Source organism: Cervus canadensis, chromosome 19, assembly GCF_019320065.1.
Source record: "Cervus canadensis isolate Bull #8, Minnesota chromosome 19, ASM1932006v1, whole genome shotgun sequence".
NCBI classification, from domain to species: domain Eukaryota; kingdom Metazoa; phylum Chordata; class Mammalia; order Artiodactyla; family Cervidae; genus Cervus; species Cervus canadensis.
In genome coordinates this window covers 61,613,226-61,639,638 of record NC_057404.1, presented here as the reverse complement: position 1 = coordinate 61,639,638, position 26,413 = coordinate 61,613,226, and the positions used below count along the sequence as shown (strand labels likewise).

The window sequence follows — 26,413 nt, the reverse complement described above, 5'->3', positions numbered from 1 at the left end:
AACAACTGACCACATTGGAAAGCTCCCCGTGGCAAGGCACTGAAAGTGGCTTTGAGAACCAGAGAGGGGCCTCCAGCCAGTGACCTGTACAAGTTCCAGGTAGCATCCAGCAAGAGAAAGAATTTCTCAGTTCTGCAATCACAAGAAAGTCAATTCTCCCAACAGTCTGAGTGATCCTAGAAGAGGCTCCTTCTCCAGTTGAGCCTCAGATGAGACTGTAGCTCTGGCCAGCACCCTGACTGCCTTGTGAGACACCCCTGAGCAGAATGCCCAGCTCAACCAACCTAGACTCCTAATTCACAGAAACAGAGATAATGAGCGTGTGTTGCTTTCAGTCACTAATAGTGTGGTGGTATCGCTCCATAGCAATGAATAACTAACAAACAGCTCCTCAGTCTTTACCTTTCTTGACCTTGAAATTTTTGAAGCATGCAGGCCAGTTATTTTGCAGAATGTCCTTCAATCTAGGTATGTTTGTATGGAAATCAGTCAATCTCATCCTCATGATTAGATTCACAATTTTGACAGTAATGACATAAATGTAATGTTGTATCCTTCTCAGTATGTTCTAAAATGTGCATACTGTTGGTTTGTCCCAATGTAAGTGATACTGAATCACTTAGTTAGAGTCTCTTTGTTGTAAATATACTATTTGCCCATGGTAACTAATAAGAAACCTGCCAGGTGATACTTGAAGCTAAGTAAATATCCCACCCATCATCACACTCTCCTCAGTTAATTCTAATGACCATTAGTGATTTTTCTGGGCTTCCCTAGTGACTCAGACAGTAAAAGAATCTGTCTGCTATACAGAAAACCCAGGTTCAACCCCTAGGTCAAGAAGATCCCCTGGAGAAGGGAATGGCTACCCATTCCAGTATTCTTGCATGGAGAATCCCATGGACAAAGGAGCCTGGTGGGCTACAATCTATGCAGTCGCAGAGTCGGAGATGACTTGAGTGACTAACAACTTCTTTTCAATGATTTTGTAATTACATGATTCCTTTTATATTCATTTCATTGACATTCTGGAACATTCCTTTCTCTTTTGTTTATTTGCTTATCTAGTTACTTATTTATATCAGTATGGAATCACAGTTTATTTTAGTCAATGGTTTAAAATTAGTTACTATCAATATATGTCAATATATATCAATATGTATTTTGATGTTCTAATTGTTTCAGATTTGTATTATATTTTGGAAGTCCTCTGTTCTGATATGCTGGCATTATTTTTAAGTCTTTCTTATATTCTGTCAAAACAAGATTTTCCAGGTATATTTTGCACTTTCCCTGTCACAGACCTGGAATCTTCTACAGAGACTCTTGGTTTCTTTTAAAGTGAAGAAAGATATGTTTAAACCAAAATGTGGGACTAAGTGTACTCTGCCACATGAATATCATTGCTTCTAGTATTTCTCAGTGACAGTGGGATATATACTGAAATAAGTTTAACAAAATACATGTAAGGCATGTACACTAAAAACTTCAAGACACTGCTGGGAGAAATTTTGAAAGACTGAAGTAAATGGATAAATACGTACATTAATAGATATAGGACTCAGTGTTATTAAGATGTTGATTATGAAGATGTCTACTGCTTAGCATCTCATAAGGGTGCAATCAGTTTATTGGCTGGAATTGTGGTTGTGGTCCCATTTGAGGCGTGACTGGGGAAATACCTGCTTTTGAGCTCACTTTAGTCTTCGTCTTGCAGTTACAACACCGAAGAATTAATTTTCTTGGTGGCTGGAGCTCCTTGTAGGCTATCAGCTGGAGGCTGCCCACAGCTCTTAAAAGCTGCCTGCATTTCCTTGTCATGTGGGATTTCCCCACATCATGCACGCATGCACACTGAGCGACACACACACACACACACACACACACACACATTTAATTTGTAACCTCCAATTGCATTTCAACATCACAATGTACCTTCTAGGCTTCCCCTTCAACAATGAGGGACCTAGATCCTATTATATGCGCTAATATATTTACTCAGTTTTCTCAAGCTTAGAATATATAGGTTTGCTGTAAGAAAAAGAAGATACTATGTAGTGTTTGAAAAAAAAAAAAGGCAGGAAAGATGTCATGACTTTTATAATCTGTGTTCTCTTTTGGAAAAGGAATTTGATCACCCATTGTTTTGTTTGTTTTTTCTAGTTGTATGAACAAAACCTTTAGCAACAGAAATGAGTAAAAGTCATGCAAAACCTTGTAAGCCATGTTAGAGACTTCGGGTTTTTTCCTAGTACAATGAGAATACAACAGGTTGGAGGGCTTTGTGTTAAGTCAGTGCAAGTTTTTTTAAGTAGTATTTACATCATTTTCCAGGTTATTTCCTGGTAATGTTTATTATTTACTCATCCTTCAACTTATTCTAAAACAAGATTTGATATGCTTAGAGCAATCCATACCAATAAGTTAGAAAGAATGTATGTTAAAAAAAATGGGGAAATTGGGATAAAGAATAAAAGGAGCTGGAGAACAGATGCCAGGGTGAGGCCAGTTCAAAATATTCTTAACTTTAAGTACTTTAAAGTTACAAGAGGTATTGTTTTATCTGAGTTTTCTAGAGACTAGAACAGTGTGAAATGCCTCATCCCCATCCCTTGTGATATACTCACTCAGGTAACGGCCTTCACAGTAACCCCCACCCAACATCTATACCACACAGACTTGAGACTCACTGATGGGAGAGTCCAGGGATTGTTTTTCTTGCAAAATTTTTTAGACGCCTTCCTGGTTTCTGATAATTTAACCCTTTCAGGTTGGGAGAGAAAACAGACATTTGGATAATGCCTGTTTATTTAATCATGGTAGCCAACCAAAGCAAGCATTTTTAAGCCAAAAATTCACTCCATCCTTAGTTAGAAGTAGAATTTTAAATTATAATTGACCTCCTTAGGGGAGAAATGCATGACCTTCCACAGAGAAAACCTGAGCACTGAGGAGACGGTCTTTAGGTCATGAGCACTATAATCACTATCATAGTCAGAAATTAGAAAATAATTCTCATTTAAAAATCTGATATAACTTACCATGTATTATTTCATACTCCTTTGCTTGCTTTTTACTGGTTTGTGGCTACTTGCATACAACAGTGAACTTTCAAAGAAACTGAAATTACAAAAGGACAATTATTTAATGAAGGAAGTATAAACTGGGGGACTGGAAGACATTCATTAAAGTTCTCATATTATCTGTTTAATTATGTGTTTCTATGTAGTGAGTAATGTCTTACATTCTTGCCAAGAATATTTTGAAAGGAGTTTGTTAAAAGTGTGTCAGCTACATCACTTTTGGTATATCACTGCTAATGGTGTCGTTCACACATTGTGAAACACACAGCTCCAGTTTAATTCTGCCAAAAAAAATTAGGTCATTGCAAAATACCATATTAAAACTGCAGGGAGATGGGGATGAGAACAAAGCAAGGGAAGACTCCCAATTCTTTTTTTGTGAAGCATGACAGAAGTGAAGTGAAGTCGCTCAGTCGTGTCTGACTCTTCGCAGCCTGGTAGACTATACAGAGAAGGCAATGGCAACCCACTCCAGTACTCTTGCCTGGAGAATCCCATGGATGGAGGAGCCTGGTGGGCTGCAGTCCATGGGGTCACTACAAGTCGGACACGACTGAGCGACTTCACTTTCACTTTTCACTTTCATGCATTGGAGAAGGAAATGGCAACCCACTCCATTGTTCTTGCCTGGAGAATCCCAGGGCTGGGGGAGCCTGGTGGGCTGTCGTCTACGGGGTCACACAGAGTCCGACACGACTGAAGCGACTTAGCAGCGGCAGCAGCAGCAGCAGCAGACTATACAGTCCAGGGAATTCTCCAGGCCAGAATACTAGAGTGGGTAGCCTCTCCCTTCTCTAGGGGATCGTACCCACTCCCTTCTCTAGGGGATCTTCCCAACCCAGGGATCGAACCCAGGTCTCCCGCAGTTACAGGCAGTTTCTTTACCAGCTGAGCCACAAGGGAAGCCCTATCAAAGCATGATAAGAATACGACAAAACAGGGTAGGAATGCCGAGCCCTTTTAAACGGATACATTTTTCGAGGCATGTGTATTTTAACTCCAGTTCAATATAAATGACGAATTAAAAACTGGGCTAACTGGCTGCTCTGCACGGTACCTGGGGACTGCCCCTACGAGCAAGTTAACCTACTTGTATGGAGATTTGCGATTTCATACACAAACCATAGTGATTATTGTATTTCAATTTACCTTTATCTTTTTCCAGTTAGGAAAGGGGGCTTAATGCAAAGAAAGGCAAATTAAGCCTTTCCTGTGAAGGCAGTTAATTTATACTTACTATGGTTAGTATTAACCTTAATCACAGGAATGGCTCTGTTAGAAGTTACCCACCAGGACTGTCGAATCTATTTTGGTGACTCACGTCCCAGATCTCGTCACCCCAGACGTGGTCCTTGGCTGGGGCGCCCTGAGCGGTTGCGCTGTCCGGGCTCCGTGGGCCGTGGGTCGCAGCTCCTCCCAGACCCACGCGCTGATCTGGCGGAAAGCGAGGCAAGACAGTCATTGTTCTCCCAGGCCCGGGTGAAAGAGCCCGGGCTACTAGCACCTCTCATTTTCGGGCGAAAATTTCCCCAGCTACCGCTCTCTGGGTTTGGGCTGGGTCTCCACAGCGTGACCTTCCCTTGCCTAGAGCGGGACGCTCAGCGAACACATCCACAGTCACCTTTGCGCGCTCCTCCGGAGCCGGCTTGGCACGCAGCGCACCCCAGCGGCCGCCTGGCCTCCTTTCTAGTCCTGGCCACTAGGCTTCCGGAGAGCTCGCCAGTCGCCGCCCCGGCCGCCTCGGAATCTGGAGCCTAGAGAGACTTCCAGAGCCAGTCTCAGACAGACCCCGGGGAAGGCGCGGGGCTGCAGCACCGCCCCGCCCGCCGCACCTGGAAGCGGTGAGGACCGGGAGAGGCGGGGCGCGGCAGGAGGCTGGCCCGGCGCCTGAGCTGCTCCGCCGAAAGCCGGCCCGACTGAAGCAGGGCGAAGGGGGAGGGTCTCGAGGCGAGTTCTGCTCCTCCGAGGGAAAGGACCCCAGCTGGAGTGGAAAACCAGCACCAGCTGACCGCAGAGAGCCGGGCTGATCATGGAGAGGGCCGGCCCCGGCTCCGCGCGGCCGCAACAGCAATGGGACCAGGACTCGGTCGAAGCGTGGCTGGACGATCACTGGAACTTTACCTTCTCTTACTTTGTTAGGAAAGGCACCAGGTAAGAGGAGGAGCCACGGAAGACCCGGCCGGGGCAAGGAGCATGACCTGGGGTTTCTCTCTTCCCTACTGAATTCCCTTCCTTAAGCATTAAACAGCCTCCACTCTCAGGCCCTGTGCTTTTGAAGTAGGGCCATGATCTTACGGTGTAGAGACCTCGACTTTTAAGGCGAGTACAGTCGAAAAATCCAAGCGTCGGATCCGATCCAACTTGCTCACAAAAGTTCAAATACAAAAATGTATGTGCCGAACCCCCACCCCCACCCCCTACACGCCGGCTGCCCTGGTATTCCCTGGGAGCAAGATTATTTCCATATATTTGCGCTCACGGGCCTTTCTCTAGCCTCCTGGTTCCCCTAAATCTCCTTAGCGAAACCAAAACAGTGTTTGACCCCCTTCCCTGCAGCTCCGGAAGCACCATTTCCAACGCGGTCCCCGTGGCTCCGCTCCTCCCCCGTCCCCCTTTGCCCCGGCCCTGGCGGGGCGGGGAAGCCGGGGTAGGGGCGAGACCGAGAAGCAGCCCAAAGCCAGCACCATGCCGGAACCTTCCCAGAGTGAGTGCTGTCGTCTTTTACCCCTTCCAGTCCCCTAGTTGTCCCGCGCTCTTCCTCTCCTTCGCGTTTGCGCGCGAGGCGGCGGCGTGGAAGGCGCTCCGCAGAGGGGCTGGCGGCGCGCACACAAAGGACGGCGGAGAGCTGACCCCGGGGGGTGGCAGGTCCCGCGCGGCCCGAGGCGACCCCGGAGGCCAGTCTTCCTGGTCCGGAGCCAAGCGCCCGGGCGGCTGCTGCGGAGGGCGGGGAGGAGGGAGCCTGTGCTTTGGGAGGAGGCTGCGCGGCTGACAGTCGAGGCGCGCGTGGGAAACGCCCGCGGGAGAGTTGGAGAGGCATTGAGGCTGAAGCCGAGGGGCTAGGAGGGTGGAACGAAGAGTGGGAGGCTGGCGGGTGCCCGGAAGCCGGAGAGTTGATGCGAAGCCGCAGCCAGGGCAAGGCTGCTGCGCGCGGACGCGGGCTGACTCCCAGGCGCACTCCTTTGGAGAAGGGGCCCGGACTTCGCCGTCGCCGGCTCGGGGCAGCGGCCTTCGGGCAGCCGGAGCTGGCCGCCTCGGCCGGGAGGGAGGCGCACGCGGGGCGGTGATGGTGGAAGAGCCGGCCGGGGCTGGCAGCCGGGCTCCCACCCGCCGGCGCACGGCCGCGGTCCGGCCTGGCGCTCCCCGCCAGGGGGCGGCGCGGCGCGGGGCGAGCGGGCGGCGGCGGGCGGCGGCGCGACGGCGGGGACCGTAGGGAAGCCGGCTTCGAGCGACCCGCCTCACCTGGGCGAGTCGTCGTCCCCCGACGCCTCCTGCAGTCCAGGGTCCGCCGAGGCCGCCTGGTGTGCACCTCCAACTTCCCACGTTTGCTATGTTGCCCTTTGGAGACAAAACAAGGTACTTCCTTCAGCAGTCCCCCCGTCTTTCCCACTTTTCCCGGGGGGCGCGGTGGGGCCGGGTGCTGTGCTGGCTGGTGGCACCCGGGTCGCACCGGCTGGGAGATGCTCTATTGAAAATGCGTTCTTTGACATTTTTGTCTTCGTTTACATTCCTGCAGAGGTAATAATTTTGAAATCTTAGATGAGTCTTTTTAACTCCGTTTCTCCCAACGAACGTTCAGGGTTGGTATCGGTTTGATGACTTCGGGGGTTTTTAACAGAGGCGCAGGTTTGGGGACAAACCTTCTCTCTTCTGTTTGATTACTCCGCCTTCCTTTTAAAATCCTCTTCTCCCCGCTTTCGTCTTCTGTCACAATACTTAATCTGGAGTGACCAGAGGATAAACCCTGAATGGAAGTGGTTTCTTTCCGAAGGGCACTTTTCTGTGAGTTTGGGGTGAGCACCAAGACCGTCTAGGCCTGGAATTATCCATTGCTGGAGGCCAACAGTTTCCAGAGGTGGTCTCCTCCGAGGCCCTCTGTCTCCGGATTCGTTTCACCGTTTGCACACTTCCACCCTTAATGAATTACAGCGCATAAGAGACTGGGCAGGAGATCTGGGCTGATCTTTTAAGTGTGAAGGGGGATGTTCTTTAGAGATGTTCCTTAGGCATATTATTAAGAAAGAACGAAATTATTTATTTAAAAATCAGAGTTAATATCCTTTTGTTTTGTTTTGTTTTCTTTCCTCTCCCTTTAAAGACACAAACTTGGGGGTGTTTGGCGGTAGCTTTTAACTCATACATAAGAATACTTCACTTTGAGAATCTGCCAAAACTTGAAGAGTAATATTTTTTCCTAATAAATTAAATGAATTCAGTTACATTTCTTTTCACATTTTTTTCCCTCCGAAGTAGCATAGGATTAAAATCTCAATTCTCAAAATGACACTACTTAGTATAAAATTTAGATCATCTGAGACTGTTAAAGACTTTTTCTTCAGTTGGAGTTTTTATATTACAGTTGATGTTGAGAGTAGGCTGAACACTTTCTGTGATATGTGTGTGTGTATATATATATAATCTTGAGAGAAGAGTTTGTGTTGAGTAGAAGTTGGAAAATGAAAGTGAAGATATTCAAGAATAGTACAGGCCCTCAGTTTTAGGAATTATAAAGTGCTGAAAGTTGTCAGTGTGAAGAATATAATCTAAGTCTTGTGCGTAGCCATAATTTTTTCTAGAAACAGTATTCCAATTTGGGCTTATATTTGATAGCATTAGCTGGAGACTTAAAATTTTAAGAATGAGAGGTTGGACATAAAAATGCCACCCTGCTAAACCATGTGATTCACATGGTTGCGGTAAAATCTAATTGCAGACACTAACTTTACAGCTGAGCTGTGTGTGTGTGTGTGTGTGTGTTTAACCAGAAGCTCCTGTTACTTTGCTACCCCCCTTTTCTTAAATTTTGTATGTATAAAATGAATACTGTTGTAATTCAGGAAACTTGTGAAATAGAATAGCTCTGTAGGGGCGGTTTGCATGTTTATTTATTTAAAATAAATTTGGATTTACTTAGATTGGCCATCTGCATCTGTAGACAGGCTTATTGGTAGAACTATTTCCTCCTTATTTGATTTAATTGTTTGACATTTATCTGTGCTTCTCTGTTCTTTTCCCAGACTGAATGGTCTGCACCCAATAGTAGTCATTGAATAGAAGGAAGGTTCTGGCACTCCTAAACTCTCATTTAAACACCTGTGAATTTTGATTGACCTGGAAAGCAATTATTGCTGCTATATTACATTGTTTTCTATAATAATCTTTCAATACAGAGCTAAACACGTCCTTAGAAGCCAGAGCGTGCAGCACACAAATAAATGGTTTTTAGCAGTCAAAACCTGTTGAAGTGGATTTGAGAGTGTCAGTTGAACAATTCATAACATAATCTATTGGCATAAAAATTAGTTTGCGACTGGAAACTAAAACCTGTGGAAAACTCCCACCCTTGCTGTTGTAGAAAACTTTGCAGTCCTCCAGGTTTGAGATACCGTGTTCCTTAGGGGCTTAAATGCCCCTGCCTTTGCAGATGAAGCCTTTCTGATGCTAATGCCACTTTAACAGCTGTGGTTATTCTTGACAGCATATTAGAATAATTTACCTTTCAATATTACTTACCAGCTCTGTGATTGTGGGCAGTGTTTTATGTCATTTAGTATTGACGAGGTAATATGATTGACTTTTCATTACTTTGTTTTGTACTAGACAAAAGCTTGAGAATATTTGGCACATACTGGAAATAGGAGATATTAAGTGAGGGCAACTTTTTATGACTTCTTGGATCAAAGTCCAGAAACAGAAGTTTTACACTCCCATGCAGTTTTCTATGATAGACTTTTTATTTAACACTGCAAAGCTGTGGTGAATTAGTTGGTGTTCCAAGTTCACTGTTTAGGATTCTTTCTTTTTTGTTTGCTTGTTTTTAATATTTTTTTTATCTCTTGAAGCTGTAATTATTATTTGCAAAATATTTTTCTTAAAGTCAGATGATGGGTATAAACTAAATATTGCTATTCACTCTTTAAAATGATAATTTCTATATCATATAGGAATATAAACTTTTCACAGTTTTCAGACAAACATTTTGTTAAACATATTTTGTTATGTAGTCATTAGGGTTGAAGACAATATAATCCTGTGCGTATTGACTTAGTCGGGCTTTGATATTATTTCTCATATTTTTATTATGGTAATTCTGGTGTGATAATGTCCTTTTATCCTTGTATTGCTTATAACCAGGGTTCTTATAGCCAGCTCTAAGGCACTTTTTAGTGCCCTAAAAGTTCTCATGTGGATTGAATTTGGATGTGATTAAATCTAGAAGAATCTGCAGGAGCCCCTGAAATGATGCTTCTCATTGCTCTTCTGTCACTAATGTTCTCAAGGTTTTATATTTAGTTCCATTTTTAGAGCCCCCAATACAAGATCATGATTCCTAAAACTGTGATAGAACCAATGCAGTGGCAGTTAGTCATAAATATCTCAAAATAAATATATTTGTTTAATATTAATATAATACTTAGGTTTGTAATACATTTCATTAACTTTTTTTTTCAGTTTGTGATCTAAAAATCTATAGAAATTGCTAATATTTTCATGAAGTCATCTTCAATACCTAAAGATGAGCAACTTTTAGCATTTTGATTATGTGGTGCAACAGAATTTCCTATTTAGATAGTTCCATCTAAAGAAATGACTTGAGTCTTGTCTCTGATATCATTTCTTTTAAAATATTTGAAGGTGTTTTCAAGTTGTATGGATAGAGTTTGTACCTTCACCCTCACCTCATTACAGAGAGTATGTCTTACCAAGATGCTTTGCTTCCTCTAGGTTTGAAGACGCAATTTAACTTAAAACTGCTTGAACTTCATAGTACATTTTAATAATGGTTGGGAGAAAGTTCTTTCATAGTTAAAAAGGCTGGGGGAAAAACTGCTTGCTGTTTATTAGTTTGTCCCAAATATTTTTCAAACAAACAATTTGTTAAACCTGTAACTGTTGTATTGAGTTGTTTTCTTTCTTTGTTTTCAGGGCTAAGTGTAGGATAAAAGCTTTTCTTAGGATAAAAGCCTTTGGTAAGGACTGCAGAGTAATTAAATAAATCACTGAGGTGATTGACAGTGAAGGGTTGAAAAATGACTGAATTTGGAATGCAGAGTGGCTATTGACTGTGTAGGACTTCCTATGAGATTAGTTTAGCTGAACAGATACAGATTTAGTTGACCAATTGATGTGGCTGATTGGTGTGGCCTTGGAAATATCTGTTAAATCAGGTTCAGTTAAAAAAAAAGTACCTGTGAGTTACAACCTAAGAATAAAAACTGAAGAAACTTTTCCATATGAGTCATTCACTTGATACTTAGCTCTGTAATCTTACTTACTGACTTGGTATTCTCATTTTATTTTGAATCTTTTTTTTTTTTTTTCTTTTTCATGGTGTGAGTGCTTTATTCATTTTCTCTTACTGGTAGGAATTTATATGTATTACCAACTAAATATCAGGCAGGTAAAGCAAACTGAGTGTTAAGTTTATAAGAATCATTCCGATAAATATTAAAAGCTTAAAGCCTTTTATTGGGTAGGACAGAAAGTTCCTCTGTTTTTTTCCGGAAGATGTTATGGAAAAAAACAAACTTTTCCTACTCAATATATATATGGATGCATGTGTGTATATGTGTGTGTGTGTGTATGTATATATATATATATGTGCCCCGTTTGTCGTTTGTAGTGAACTTGCTTTTTAAAATCTTAGGTGCCATTATTAGCTTCTATATGCTTTGAAACCTTTTCCTTGATTCTGAATCATGACGTAAGATTAACTTTTTCAAATTGTCTTTTCTGAATAATTTTATTACATCTAAACTTGAGAGAGAAAAGTCTCCTATCTGATATAATATCGCTGGTAATAATCATGAAAAAAGTAATCACTTCTACTTTCTGTTGAATAAGCGTGCTGAGGTTATAAGAAAAGATCCTGATTTTTTTTTTAAGCTGGTGAAATGTTTAAAACACACACAGAATCTTTGAACTTTATAGAGCTGGAGATCGTGTAATCCAGTGTTTCTCAAATTTAAGTAATCTTCCCCTGTGAAAGAAAGACATTCTTATTGACCTCCAGTATTTTAGTTTAAAAACTTTTGGTCACAAATGACAGAAATTCATGTTGAACTCATGCAAAATTGACATTCCTGGGGATTGGTTTGGATGTGAAATTCAGCGGGATGATATAATCTTGTCAGTATTCTTTTTTTTGGCCTGTATATATATCTAATCAATCTGTCTTTCCCACTTTCTTCCCTCCATCCATCTCACCATCCATTCATCCCACCATCCATCCATTTGTTCAGCCATCCTTTTGACACTGTGCTATATTGGTTTTATTCTCCAGCAGGCTTTCTTCATGTGCTGGAACATTTTTCTTGGCAAGTTTATGTGGGTCTTAAACTTTTGATGTTTGAGAAATACCTTCTTATCCATGTCAGTCCTCTGAGAATTATTTTGGCCTTACTTGCATAATTTGCCTGCTCTGGACCAACCTTTATTTCTGGAAGAATAGGTTTGTCTCCTTCCTTTGTTGGGGCAGGTAACCCATAGTGTGATGTGTCAGTGAGGGAGGAGAAGTTCCCAAACGAAAGTGGTGTGAGTGCACCCAGAAGTTCCAGCTATCTGCCATAGCTAATATTGACTTTCTCTTATTTTAATGTTAGTTAAATGTGGAATTCTTAAGAGTAGGTATAATTTAATCATAGTTATAGCATTTGTGCAACTGCAATACCAAAATAAATGTATAAGTTAATTATGAATAAAATGATAAAACTCTAGCCAAATGCAAATTGACAACACTCATTAAATCATCCTTGCGGAGTGGATGTGGCCCTAATTGCAGGACGATGCTGGGGTCTGGTGAGGTCATCTTGCCTTTGCTACAGTTGCCTTGTGATGACTCATTTTTCCCACTGGGTCTCTCTCAACAGTCATGAAACTTTCAGTCCTATAGCACAGTACACCAGCTTTTGGTTTTACTTGGCTTGAAAGCATATTTCCATATTAAATCTACCTCTTTATTATTTTCTCCTTATCCCAGAACCTTTGGGCTGCAGTGTGACTGTAAACACAAATATAAACTTGACTCCTAAAATTGCAGGATAGTAGTTGGTTATAAGGTAGTCATCCCAGTAATTTAAAGTATATGTCTTTGTCTGTCTTTGTTGTTATTGTCGTTAGTGTGAAAACACAGAATTGTAGCATTTCCATAGAAAAACTGTGTGTGGGTGTTAGTCGCTCAGTTGTGTCCAGCTCTATGTGACCCCACGGACTGTAGCCCAGCAGGCTTCTCTGTCCATGGGATTCTCCAGGCAAGAATACTGGAGTGGATTGCTATGCCCTCCTTCCGGGGACCTTCCCAACACAGGGAATGAACACAGGTCTCCTGCATTGCAAGCTGGTTCTTTACCATCTGAGCCTACTACAGGTCTTCAAAACATACTTGCTTCAGACTCTGAGGCCTTCTCATACCTCATATTGAGACATGCCAATCTAGTCTAATCTTTTCTCCATGTCTAAGCTGTAAAACAAATTGACTTACATACTTACAGCATAGATTTTGGTTATTAGATTTTCTTTTAGATGTAAATAGATACTTCTTTAAGGAACATTTTTCATACATGTGATTATGAATGCATGGAAGATTGCAAAACATGTCTCTTCCAACTCTTGGTCAAATTTGAATGTAAAACCATATGAAGTGGTTATGCATTTTATTTATATTTGGTCCCAGTAAGCTTCTCAGATGTTTTCATAGCTGGAGAAGACTTGAGAATGTTAATTAACTTTAGGCAGCATTTGTTTCTAAACCATACCAGAAGCCAGGGAACTACTCACTGTAACATCAGAGTAGAGGTTATTGGAGGAATCACTTGGCGGTGTCTCAGATCTCCCCTGTTTGATTTAATACCCTGTTATAGTATGGTAATCTTTTATTCTTATTAACCCTTGCTTTTTTTCTTCTTCTTTTTTAATTGAAATATAGTTGACTTACAATATTGTATGAGTTTCAGGTTTACAGCAAAGTGATTCAGTTATATATATATGTTTTATATATGTGTTTAGTATGTATATTTTTTATATATGTTCTTTTTTCAGATTCTTTTCCATTATAGTAAAAGATTGCTTCTTAAAGGGATGCTGTTGGGCCTTTGGTAGGGATACATTTTGTTGTGAGAAGCTGTTCAGCGTCTTCCAGGGTGTCTAACATCCCTGGGCCCCAGACACTACATGTCAGGAGCACCCCGTTGTTCTGACACGAGTTTCCAGATGCCACCCCGAAGTCTGGCAGCAGTACTTGGTTGCTGCTGCTGCTGCTAAGTCGCTTCAGTCGTGTCCGACTCTGTGCGACCGCATAGACGGCAGCCCACCAGGCTCCCCAGTCCCTGGGATTCTCCAGGCAAGAACACTGGAGTGGGTTGCCATTTCCTTCTCCAGTGCATGAAAGTGAAAGTGAAGTCGCTCAGTCGTGTCTGACTCTTAGCAACCCCATGGACTGCAGCCCCCCAGGCTCCTCCGTCCATGGGATTTTCCAGGCAAGAGTACTGGAGTGGGGTGCCATTGCCTTCTCCAAGTACTTGGTTGGGAACCACTGTTCTGAGCCCTTTAAAATTTATTTCAGTTTATGATGGTTAAAGTTCCCAGGTAGGACAGATTTAAGCTTCAACTCCCAAACTACGTCTTTCTTAAGAGTATGACCTTTAGGTACTTTATTTGCTTTCTCTGTAAAATGTTAATAATAGCATTACTTCTAGTGTTCTTAAGAAATTTAAAGGAAAAATACATATTTTTTAATCTTTTTTGTAGAGTGATTTTCAGTAGGTTACAATTTATTTTAGGTTGGGAATCACCAGTGGTTTAATTATAATTGCAAGTTTGGGGAGTCATCCCCCTATTCTGATATGTGGAAATTAGAACAGCAGAATAGGGATTTAACAGACTTTGTGTCCTCACTTTTAAAGTGAATTTGTATTAATGGTTTGAACAGAACCTTCTGAAGACTGTGTAAGGTACTGGAAAGGGAATTGGAATGGGAGTTCAGACCTCCCAACTGTGTCCCCAGCTTGGTAACTGGCCCAGGTTAATAAACCTTGACTTTATGTGAGATGGGAGCAGGGAGAAGTCAAGGCAGAGAGATTTGTAAATGAGTTTAAAATTCTCTTTCATCCCTAAGCATTCTTGATTCTCACTAGAAGGGCAGAGTGTCAACTTCTCAGATTTGAATAGTTTCCTTCTTTAAGTATTTTCTAAGTAAGAGTGGTGGATCTAGGTCAAAGTGTCCAAACATGGCAACTAAAACTGTAAAATTAGGATCCAGGAGCAGGAGAAATATCTATTCTATTTTATGTGAGATTTTTTGTGTTTTTCCTACAGATGATTTTAGCCATTTCTATGTTATCAACCATCCTTTGACAGGAAATTAGTACACTCTTCTTGATTCTCGTCTTAAGTAGTTAATTCACATGAAGATGGAAGAAACACGGGAAAGGAAGAAAGGGGTGCTGTTTTGATAGTGGCCTTGAAAACGCGTTCCTGCGTTGTGTCTTGTGGGTCATTCGGGGCCCGCAGCTTTTTCTTCTGTTTTATTTGAGGCGCCCTGCAAGTCTCCCCAAATGTTATACCACACCAGGGTAACATCCGGGAGGCCCAAGTATCAGCCTACTTACAGAATTCTCCCAAGTAAGCCCCCTTGGGTAGGAACTAAAACGGACCGACTTTAATCCCTAAATCTCCTGTAGCAAATGTTAAAGCATTGTTTTTATCAAGTATTGAAACCATTCCCCAGTTTAAAATTATGGTTTTTATGAAATATTGTTATGGTTTTTATCATAGGCAGTTAGTTGTGTATTTTATCACAATTGTTAAACAGTTTTATTATATCTTTGGTATTTAGAAACCACATCATCCTCCAAATTCTATAACTTATTTTTAGCAATTAAGTTCTGAGTGGTAATAGAAAAACAAGTTATGCTCTCTCAGTGATTTTCTTAACTAAATGATCAGCTCTTATTCTTTATTATTTAGAAAATTTTGTCATACATAAGTATAGTTATTGGTCTAGGGAGTCCGTGTTTTTTCAATTCTAGTTTGAGAAACTACAGACATTAAAACACCTTTTTTGTTTTGTACAAGTGTTTTTGTAGAGAAATTAGTGCTTTTAAACTAGGAGCTTGGAAAACAAATGGCTAACATCTAGTTATTCTGTAGAAATCCATGAATAAATTCTTTTTATTTTTACAAAAATTTTAATTGCCTTTGAAAATATACTCCAGTTAATGTTTGATTAACTTAAAAACAGTAACTAATATATTAAACCCTTAGTACCAGACTCTATGCGATCACTTCATAGGTGTCATTTTTCTTAATTTTCTTAGGAAGCCTATGAGGGTTAATACCCTTATCTCTGTTTTATAGACAGCATAAATAATGCACCTGAGGTCTTATCTTAGAAGCAGCTTGGGTTGAAGCCTGAGTCTGTCCCACCTGGTGCCCTTATACGCCATGTTCCACTGAAGTTCAGTGTCAGTATTAATGGAAGCAAAGGAAAGACTCAGAGATTTAATGGCATGAGAAATTTGACTCAGGAAGAGGCTGAAGTTCCTCCTAGTGCCTCTTAATGTGCAAGTCCGTTACTAAATGAGCTGCCTAGAGACTTTGCCCAAGTGCGTTTTGTTTCCATATATGATTTTAGAGCATAAAAAGTGGGAACTCTCTAATGATATTTTAAAATAGAGTGGCTGAAAATTTAGATACTAGACTGTTAACAATTATATTCTTAGTATTAGACTACAGATACCCTACCTGCAGTATATTTTCAAAGGATTTTTATCCTCTGGTACATTATTTTAGGCAAGAGTACAAAACACATTAAGCTAGTTGCTCTACAAGTAGGTTTCATCTAATTATATTTTTAGCTCATGAGAATTATTATGTTTACCTTAGAATTTTACACTGCTTTGTAAATTGTTTCCTTTTCTTGATGCCAAGAAATTTTCTTTAAAACCTAGACAAGGTATTTTAATTATTTTTCCCTTTCAAAAAGCATCTGGAATACTGAATATGTATTTTAAGATATTCCTGTCTTTTTTAAGATTCGTTTTGTAACCTGAGTGAGCAAGTTCAACTTTGGTAGAAAGTAAAGTTATTATTGGATGGAGCTACGTTGTGTGTGTGTATCCCTTTTGCTAATCATATTTGAAGTGCTATGTGAGAGCTTGTATTTCACTATGCAGTGCTTTGCATATACAATTTAATACGTCTAGATTATAGGCATTTGGAAAAAACTGTGATCTAATTAGATTAGTGAAAAATTATATTAGTTATAATATAAATTATAAACTGTAGTTTTCCTTTCTGTGATAGATAGTACTATTGAGTGAAAATGAGAAATTGCAAAAGGGGAAAGTTTTCATCCTTAACAGAGTATGTGCCATCAGATAGTGACTTTCCATTTTTTTTTTAAATGAATGTGCCTGTGTGCTCAGTCGCTCAGTCATGTCTGACTCTCTGCAGCCCCATGGACTGCAGCCCACCAGAATCCTCTGTCCATGAGATTTCCCAGACAAAAATACTGAAGTGGGTTGCCATTTCCTCCTCCAGGGTTTTTAGTCAATATTATTTATCAATTTATAAAATTTTTGAAAAGTTTGAGATGAAGTATAGGTGATATACAAAAATTAAAGCTATTTAAATATCCAGTAAAAACAGATATTATTAGCTTGCTACCATTCAGTTTAATCATTACCTCGACTCTTATTTTAAGAATAATATATTTTTCATCTTCTTTAAAAATATGAACACATGGGATGTGTAGTATGAAATAGCACTTTATTTCTGCCATGTGTATAATTTTGATGAGATAAACTCTATTACAATGATTAAAAAAAAACCAGACAATTCACCTAGACATTCTGCCCCACAGATTCCCTTCTGTTTTTGTTTTTTTTTTTAAATCATTCACAAGTGGATGTATTCATTCCTTTCTTCTGTATATTATTAAAGACCCCAAACGTCCGGCCCTGGAAATGCCAGTACGCAGCCTTTTCGTGCAGCAGCTGCTGGAACCTGGCTGCCGGGCCTTTGAGTGCATCCACTCAGTTTTGTAGGGCGCTCCACCCACCCTGACACATTGTCTTGAAAGATGCAGTGCTGTTAACACTCTAAGGAAGCCTCATGAAGTCAAAATATGCTAAAGATTATTCCTCCTGACACTGATTTTTATATTACATCATCGTTGCATGGGCAAGACTCTTGAGCTGCTAGAGTCTTCACTAAAGTGGAATATTAAGGCAGTAAACTTCTGGTTGGATTCATTGTTTTAAAAGATTTGAGATTTAAAATCCAAGTCACATTTTTGATAACTCATAGCAAGTTTTTATCAGCTCCCAGTTGGCTTCATTTCCTGCCATCTAATTAATATCAATTTGGGGGGTTCTTTACTTGCTCTTTTGAGGTTCTTTACTTCTTTACTTGCTGTTTACCTGCCTTGTGGGAAAGGGTCCCTTGGTGAGCCGTGAGCAGCATCTGTGCCAAGTTGTGTTACAAGTTTGAAATCACAAATGGTATTCACATTTATGTTACCTGAGAAAATAACTCCCGGCATTGATTTTGGTACCCTCCAGGGTTTCTGCATCTCACTTCCCAGGTGGTGCTAGTGGTAAAGAACCTGCCTGCCAATGCAGGAGACACAGGTTCGATCCCTGGGTCAGGAAGATGCCCTGGAGAAGGAAATGGTAACCCACTCCAGTATTCTTGCCTGGAGAATTCCATGGACAGAGGAGCCTGACAGGCTACAGTCCATGGGGTCACAAAGAGTCAGACACGACTGAAGCGAGTTAGCTCGCATGCAGGATTTCTCCAGTTATTTTAAGACATATTGTAAAAGTTTAAGAACAAAACTGAACTGTTTACCTATTTTAAAAGAGGCATATAATTCATTTATGAGGTAAGAAATTTTTTCTGTAATAAAATATGGGAGGAAATAACTGACTAGAGGATAATAAAATAGGTTTCGGTGAGAAGAGAAGGAATGATTTGGATGGGATGTTAAACATCAGGATCTTGTCATTGATTATAAATTCTTGGCATTAACTTTTATTGCATTTCCTTTGGCTGTGGCTTTATTTCTAGCATCCAGGGCCTGTTGTCTTTCATTAACAGCCTTGTAAAAGTTAAATCAACTCAAAGACTTCAAGATGGTTGCTCTGTTTTTGTTTGCAGGGCAGTTAACAAAGACTTGCTTATACTTGGAAGTAGGGTTTCTAAGTTATTAGAACCTCCAGCAGAGGTAAAATACCTTTGTGGAATTTGCGTCCATTTCGTTCCTTTTGCTCAGACAGCTAGGATGTAATTTATGTAGAGTTATGATGTAACTCATCTTTTTGGGGGAAGCTTAGTGGGATTCTATAATAAATAACAATCTACACTATCTTCTTTGGACAAAGACCTAGGTGCTCAGGGTACGTGTAGACAGGCTGTTTCCAAATCATATCAGACCCGCTAAACCTGTGGGCCTGTACCACCAGGAACATGACCTTTCTTCCCCCCTTGCTTTCTCTGATTCTCTCAGAGAACGTTATGAGGAAATAAACACCCATTGCCCCTTAGGCCAGCCCTGCAGCTCCACTGGAAAGGGTCTAGGAGATAGCAGCATCTTAAGTATGTGGAAGAGAGTTTGAAATACTTCCATGTGCATTTTCTAATTTGACTCGAACATCACCCCTGTGAGATGAGTGAAAGAATAAGAAAGAGAAGAAGCTAAGGGGCAAAAGGAGATGACGAGAGTTGACTGACCTAATAATCATCACCTATTGGTCTGCTGATAATGTAAGCACTTGTGGGCATCTTCCTGACCCGTTCAGAGAGCTGCCCATTTTTACAATGAAGAACTTGTACTCAGGAGAGAATGAACTCCAGAGTAGTGATTGTCCGGTAGAATGATCTCCTGATGGCCAGTTTAGTATTCTTGACTTTATACTCAACTGAAGATAGTTGCCACCTTGCACTTTAGGAAGAAGTTATAACAGTCAGTGTCTCCCCTGCCGGAAACAGGATGAAATTGAAACTCAGAAGAAAATTGTCTGCTATTGGTTACAAATCCCATTGGTAACAAATGCTAAAGTATAGATTGGAATTTGGGATTTATGACTAAAAACATAGCCTCTCAGTGCTTCCCAAGAATTTTTAGCAATGTGTCAGCCTCCGTTATATAAGCAGATTGCAGTTTGTTTTTTCTCTACTAAATATATGGCATGATTTGGACAGTAAAATGAAAAGGCTTGATGTAAGGAAGAATTTTATGCCACACATTATTAATCTAAGAGCTTTCAAAAGTTCAGTTACCATAACACACAGGATCCTTTGCGCCCTTTCAATGATACAGTTAGTTATTTGATGGCACAGAGCTCATTGATGTGCTACACAGAACCTACCTTTTCTTTGATGTCTATCTGCCAACAATTTCAGTTGGGAAAAACAGAATATCAAATGACTAGTATGGTCATTTGAAATAAATTCAGTATAATTTGAATTTTAGATAGTTTATATTAAAACTGTATTCATTGTTTATCTGAAACTCAGTTTTAACTGGTATCCAGTATTTTTATTTGCTAAGTTTAGCAAAATCACAGTGGATAGTGACTGCAGTCATGAAATTAAAAGACACTTGCTCCTTTGAAACTAGATGGCATATTAAAAAGCAGAGACAAAGGTCCATATAGTCAAAGCTATGGTTTTTCCAGTAGTCATGTACGGATGTGAGAGTTGGACCATAAAGAAGTTTGAGCACTGAATAACTGATGCTTTTGAATTGTGGTGCTGGAGAAGACTCTTTAGAGTCTCCTGGACTGCAGGAAGATCAAACTAATCAACTGTTAGGAAATCAACCCTGGATATTCACTGGAAGGGATGCTGCTGAAGTTGAAGCTCCAGTACCTTGGCCACTTGATGGGAAGAGCTGACTCACTGAAAAAGACCCTGATGCTGGGAAAGATTGAGGGCGGGAAGAGAAGGGGGCAACAGAGGAGGAGATGATTAGATGGCATCACCGACTCGATGGGTGTGAGTTTGGGCAAACTCAGGCACAGTGGAGGACAGAGGAGCCTGGTGTACTGCAGTGCGTGGGTCGCACAGAATCAGTCCTGAACTTAGTGAGTGAACAACAACAGTGCAACCCTGAGAATTACTCTTATCTTGAACACGTTTAATATACGTTCTTTTCAGTGCATCATTTTAGGTTTGTAAACCATGACCTGTTTTCAGAGAAACAGGCATGAGATTCAGTCAGATTTTTTTAAGGACACTGTCTTTCAGAGTTTTTGTTCTGGGTCCCGTGACACTGTTTTTGCCTCAGTGGTTTAGTATGCCATCCTTTTGTGGTCTGGATGGAAAGAATTAAGTCAGAGGATGTGCCGTTGTGAGCGACTGTGTTCCTTCTATACCTTATATGCTTAAATTTGATTTTTGACTCTTTCTACTGCATCTGGATGTTATGAGGTGTCTTCTTCATGACAAACATTGATGCTGTGGGAACTTCTATATTCTTATAGGCAGTAAGACTTGGAATAAGAAACCTAGATTTGATTCCTAGTTTTGCTACCAGATAGAGTGTGTTTGGTTTAGCCATTTAATTTAGCTTCTTAATTTAGAAAGTAGGATTGTTAATACCTGCCTCGCCAGGTTTAAATAAAATGGTGCTTTTTTCTTCCAGTATCTCTGATAGACATACTTTTCAAAATCTCATAGATTCAAGGGAGAGAAAAAAGGGAAAGTAGAGATCCTGTCCAGGCCATAGAAGAGAGTTGCCCCAGTCAGAGCTGTCAACCAGGTTTCTTGACTCCCATCTGGTATATTTACCCTCATATTTGACATGTTCATCTTTCCATCTTTATTCATGTATATGCAAAACCCACTTCAGTACTCTTGCCTGGAAAATCCCATGGACAGAAGAGCCTGGTGGCTATCGTCCATGGGGTCTCAAAGAGTCAGAGATGACTTTAGCAGCTAAACAACGACATATAACTTCATATGACAGCAAAATTCAGTATGTGTATAAATTAACTTCTGGACACATTCTAAGTTTCGGTTTGGGGAGCAGCGGTCTGGGCTTGCTCACTCCCGTATCCCTGGGTGCCAGCACAGTGCCTGACGTGCACAAGAAGCTTCATGAGCACAATGCAGTCTAGAGAAAAGGACACTTAAAAGTGAATCCAGTTAAAATGAAAAAGTATCAGTGAAAAGGTTTCGATTGGAACTTTACTTTGAAAAATGGAAGTAAATGAAAGTAAATTTATTTTAAATCCAATAAAATTTAAATTATAATGGAAACTCCAAGCTAATTTGTAAAATAGTTTCTGGCAAATAACTTTACTTGTTTGACATTTGCAACAAAATCATAGAGTTTTTCTTCCCAAATACAGTTTTTTAAAATTAACATTTGAAGATCTTCAGTATTTCCAGCAGCCTTTCTTAATCTAGAATGCACTTGTTTGAATAGAATTTTCTTTTCAGGTATTTGTTATGTTAATGATCTTTGTTGATTTTGTTATCTGGTTTTTAATTGGGTTTAACCTTTAATTATCAGTGGCTTTATGTAATATTAGAATAGTCTCCAACATCACTTTGTTCTGCTTCTAGAAATTTTATATCTTATGTAAGTTTACATTTCAGTCTGCAAGTGATTTGTATTTGCAGAAATTAAAGTATTAAAGAACAGGAGATGATCAATACTAGTCTTAGGAAAGAAGGCTCACTTCACATAGCCACATAGGTCATGCACTGCAAAACGTCAAGGGATGCCTGAAAGGAGAGAGGTGTAAGAGATGATTTAATATTATTTATGGCTGGTTTATAAGTAATTGTTTTGATGTTATGATAACTTATGTTTTCCTCCTCAGGCATATATATCTACAGGGACACAGATAATCAATAATGTGGTCTTGAGAAAACCTTTCCCCCCATGACTGGTGGTTAATAAAAATTGTTGACTGAATGACTGAAGATACCAGATCTACTTTTCCTGTGTCATTTAATACTGAGTTCATTTCTCCAAGAAAGTATCTAGAAATACAACACCTGTGAGACAAATTAAACACCCTGTTTAAGATGTATATATAACAGGTCCTACGGGATAAATGAGGGGAGAGTAGCCATGGTCAGTGATGAGGCTTACATCCAAGGGGTGGTGACCATTAGCAGCTAAAACATAATGTTGATTTTCTAAGCATTCAAATTTTCAAAAGACTGTTGTCCTTTTTAATGCAGTTAGTTTAGGAGGCTTCATTTATTTATTCATTCACTTCACTCAGATATTTATCAAGGTCATAGTATTAATATGTGACAGACATTTTCTAAGTACAGGAATGCAGTTAACAAGACAGATGAGTATGAAATTTACATCTCCTTGGAGGAAACAGACAGTAAACCAACAGGTTAATAAGCAAGAAAAATAGATGATAGTAAGAATTCATTACCACTCTAATGGCAGAAAGCGAAGAGGAACTAAAGAGCCTCTTGATGAGGGTGAAGGAGGAGAGTGAAAGAGCAGGCTTAAGACTAAATATTAAAAAAAAAACCAAAACTAAGATCATGGCACCTGGTCCCGTTACTTTATGGCAAATAGAAGGGGGAAAGTTGGAAGTAGTGACAGATTTCTTCTTTGTGGGCTCCAACATCACTGTGGATAGTGACTGCAGCCATGAAATCAGAAGACGATGGCTTCTTGTCAGGAAAGCTGTGACAAACCTAGACAGTGTGTTGAAAAGCAGAGACATCACCCTGCCAACAAAGGTCTGTATAGTCAAGGCTATGGTCTTCCCCATTGGTCGTGTACAGTGGTGAGAGCTAGACTGTAAAAAAGGCAGAATGCCAAAGAATTGATGCCTTTGAACTGTGGTGCTGGAGAAGACTCCTGAAAGTCCCTTGGACTGCAAGGAGATCAAAGTCTTAAGGGAGATCAGCCTCGAGTATTGGAAGGACTGATGCTGAGGCTGAAGCTACCAATATTTTGGCTACCTGATGTGAACAGACGACTCATTGGAAAAGTTCCTGTTGCCGGGAAAGATCGATGGCAGAAGGAGACAAGGGCATCAGAGGATGAGATGGCTGGACGGCATCACGGATGCAATGGACATGAACTTGGGCAAGCTCTGGGAGATGGTGGGGGACAGGGAGGCCTGGCATGCTGCAGTCTGTCAGGTTGCAAAGAGCTGGACAGGACTGGGCGACTGAAGAGCAACAACAAGAATTCAGATCGTGTCGGGGGGGAACATGAGGTGTTGGGGCCCCTTGAGAGGTGGAGTGAGCAGGGAAGACCTGTCTGTGCAGGTGAGGAGGGAGCCGTGACCTGCCAGATGCAGGTGAGGAGAGCGTCCCAGCCTGGGGGCAGTCAAGGCTTGATGTGCTTGAGGAGCGTCAGGGAGGCCTGTGTGGCCAGGAGGGCCTGTGGTCGGGGCTCGGAAGAGTTTAGGTTTTACTCTCAGTTCAGTGAGAAGCCCAGTAAGATGGTGAAGATGCTAAGGCCTACTTTTCCAAAGGTTGCTCTAGCTGCCATGGGGAGAATGGGTTGAAGGAGGCTAGTATAACCTCAGAGAGTCCAATTAAGGGGCTGTGGCCTTAGTCCAAGATGAGAGATGATGCAGCTTGAGCCAGGGCAGTAGTATAGGAGATAGAAATGAGCAGGTTGGAGTATAGCGTTTTGGAAGTCAACTAGACGGGACTTGGTTGCTAGATTGGATCTGAGAGTTGAAGGAAACATTCAGAGTAATTCCTAGATGTGCAATTGAGTAACTGATATGAAGAAAGTGGACAGGGAGTGAGATTTGAGCAAGAAGAAGGGCAGGGTGTTAGGAATTGTGATTTCACCGCTTCAAGGTGTCTGTGTAGATGTTGTCAGGGAGTTGGTTTGATTAAAAATTGAAATGTTGATCACCATTTTTCAGTGAGAGGATAAATAGGCTGAGGCTGTGTTTCAGGTTTGTAGCTGACATAGTTAAAATACCTGTTTTTATGTTGATTTGAGAAGTGTTTAAGTTACATGTACATATTTTTTAATCACATAAACTAGATTAACTTAAACATATTGCTGGGTTCCTGTTTCATGTTTTACAAAACACTTTATTCAAATGCTTCCTGTACATTTCTCACATGCATATCTGACATCAGTGTCTTTGGCACAGTCTTTGTGATTTTGGACATTACATAAACATTTCCCAAAGTATGTCCCCCTCATTTCTATAGAAGTTTTTGAGATACACTGTTACCAGAGTATATTCTTATCACTAGAAATTTTGTGCCAAGCCACGGCATGCATTTATAAAATATTAGGCAATTACATTAAAAAAAAACAAAACTCTGTGCTACGTATACACTGGAGTAATATAGTAAGTACTTTTTAAAGAGAGCTTTAAAATGTATCTGACACTTGGAATTATGAGATAATCCTGATAATATCTATGTTATATATTTTTTTTACCCATTGCATTATAGATTGGTGTCAATTCAGGGTAATATGTATTTACCAAACAATAGATTATTGTTCAAAATAAAATAATTCAGGGAACACTCTATAAGTGAAAGACTTAGTGGAGACCCAGGAAAATGATTAGCTCTTCTCTCCTCCTTCTGGATCTTCTTTTTTCACTTAATAGATTGGAGTGATTATTCATATCAGTACCTTGTACTATCTGCCTCGTGATCCATTTGGGCTTCCCAGGGGCGCTAGTGGTGAAGAACCTGCCTGCCAATGCAGGAGATGTAAGAGATGCAGGTTCAATCCCTGGGTCGGGAAGATCCCCTGGAGGAGGGCATGGCAGCCCACTCCGGTATTCTTGCCTGGAGAATCCCAAGGACAGAGGAGCCTGGTGGGCTACAGTCCATGGGGTCACAAAGAGTCAGATATGAAGCACCTTAGCACAGTGTTCATTTATAAATGTGCCATGATGGATTCTGCCAAGCTTCTATTTATGGGATTAGTTTGCTCTTATCTTTGCTATAACAAACAGTAAGTAAATACACTGATACTTCTTTTGCCGTGTGTGTAAAATCTTTGGAACAAAGGATAAATGCATTTTAAAACTTGTTAGATACTGCCTGCTTGCCCTCTGAAGAGGTGTTATCAATTTCTGCTGCAGCCAGAAGGCTTGGAGAGTGTCTGCATCCTGGCTGTTTCATGAAAATAACCAGTAAGCCGTTGCCTCATGGAGATTGCATTGCTCTTATAGGCCAATTCTTTTAAGCATCCTCGGTGCTAGCAAGTTATTGTCTTTTGAAAGTAAATTTTGAGTTTGGAGAAAAATCAGGTCTGTATTCGGGGAAAAATCAGGTCTGCATACAATATGTATTGTTAGCCGTTACTCTAGGTTTTTTGTGGTTTTCTTTGCTTATTTTGAGAGCAAGGCTCAGTGAAAAACAAGATCTAGCTTTTAGGTAAACTAATATATATGACTTTGAATTTCTTTAGAAGTTAGTTTCAAAAGTTCCCAGAATGTTTAAAGTAATGGGGGCATCAATTTGCATCAGATTACAGCTTCCCAAGAAGCTTGAACTGAACAACAGTCTTTTGGATGTATATGATCTGGTATATTTGTTTTTGTTTTTGTTTTTTTTTAATACTGACTATGAAACCTTTAGCCCAGGTAAGTTTCTTCATGGAGTGGCACATGAACAACATAAATAATTTAAATTTTCTTGGATTAAATTTTTTATACTAGTTACTGCCTATTTTTTGTTTTCCTCCTTTATACAAGGAGTAAATAGAAGATTATTCTAGATTATTGGACATGCATTATTAGGAAGTTATTAATGGTAGTCTACGATCTTTCTTCTACATACTAGATCAAATTGTTTCTGTTTTCTATTTCCTTTCCTAAATCTAATCTATATATAGTGGTATAGATAAAAACTGTCTAAAATTAAGCATGTTACCTAGCCAAGTTCAGATAATTTTTTTAAAAAATTTTGAATATTTAACTTCAGAATAAGTTGTGTGTTTTAAACAGCAGATTTCCATGCCTGTGTTTTCCTTAGACTATTGTCAAATTTAGTGGCTTTTACTTTAATTCAAACTGATTTTGAGAGGAACCGACTTGACACTTGATGCATTATAAATCAGATATCTGAAAATATATGTATACAGGAGTCAATCTTTTATTAAAATGTTCAGTGAAACAATTGTCCTC

General features: G+C 40.4%; 2 protein-coding genes and 1 long non-coding RNA gene across 10 annotated transcripts in view; 2 read left to right on the top strand and 1 right to left on the bottom strand.

Annotated features, from left to right (window-relative positions):
• Positions 1 to 4,696, bottom strand: part of LOC122422384 — a 39,409-nt gene extending 34,713 nt beyond the window's left edge. The window contains exons 1-2 of the long non-coding RNA XR_006263802.1: positions 4,374 to 4,696; positions 3,042 to 3,120 (exon numbers count right to left, since the gene is read on the bottom strand). This is a non-coding gene — a long non-coding RNA (uncharacterized LOC122422384). The remainder of the gene's footprint in view (positions 1 to 3,041; positions 3,121 to 4,373) is intronic.
• The window catches only part of LOC122422380 (rho GTPase-activating protein 20-like), a 480,282-nt gene that overhangs the window by 333,905 nt on the left and 119,964 nt on the right, over positions 1 to 26,413 (top strand). The gene's annotated exons all lie outside the window — the stretch shown is intronic.
• Positions 4,718 to 26,413, top strand: part of LOC122422381 (cGMP-specific 3',5'-cyclic phosphodiesterase-like) — a 75,378-nt gene continuing 53,682 nt past the window's right edge. For 3 of the 8 annotated variants that reach the window (XM_043438874.1, XM_043438875.1, XM_043438872.1), the window contains exon 1: positions 4,718 to 5,234. In XM_043438874.1, the coding sequence (XP_043294809.1) occupies positions 5,113 to 5,234 (122 nt within the window). In that variant the 5' untranslated portion in view covers positions 4,718 to 5,112. The other 5 variants (XR_006263801.1, XM_043438873.1, XM_043438876.1 and 2 more) reach the window with 3 other exon arrangements.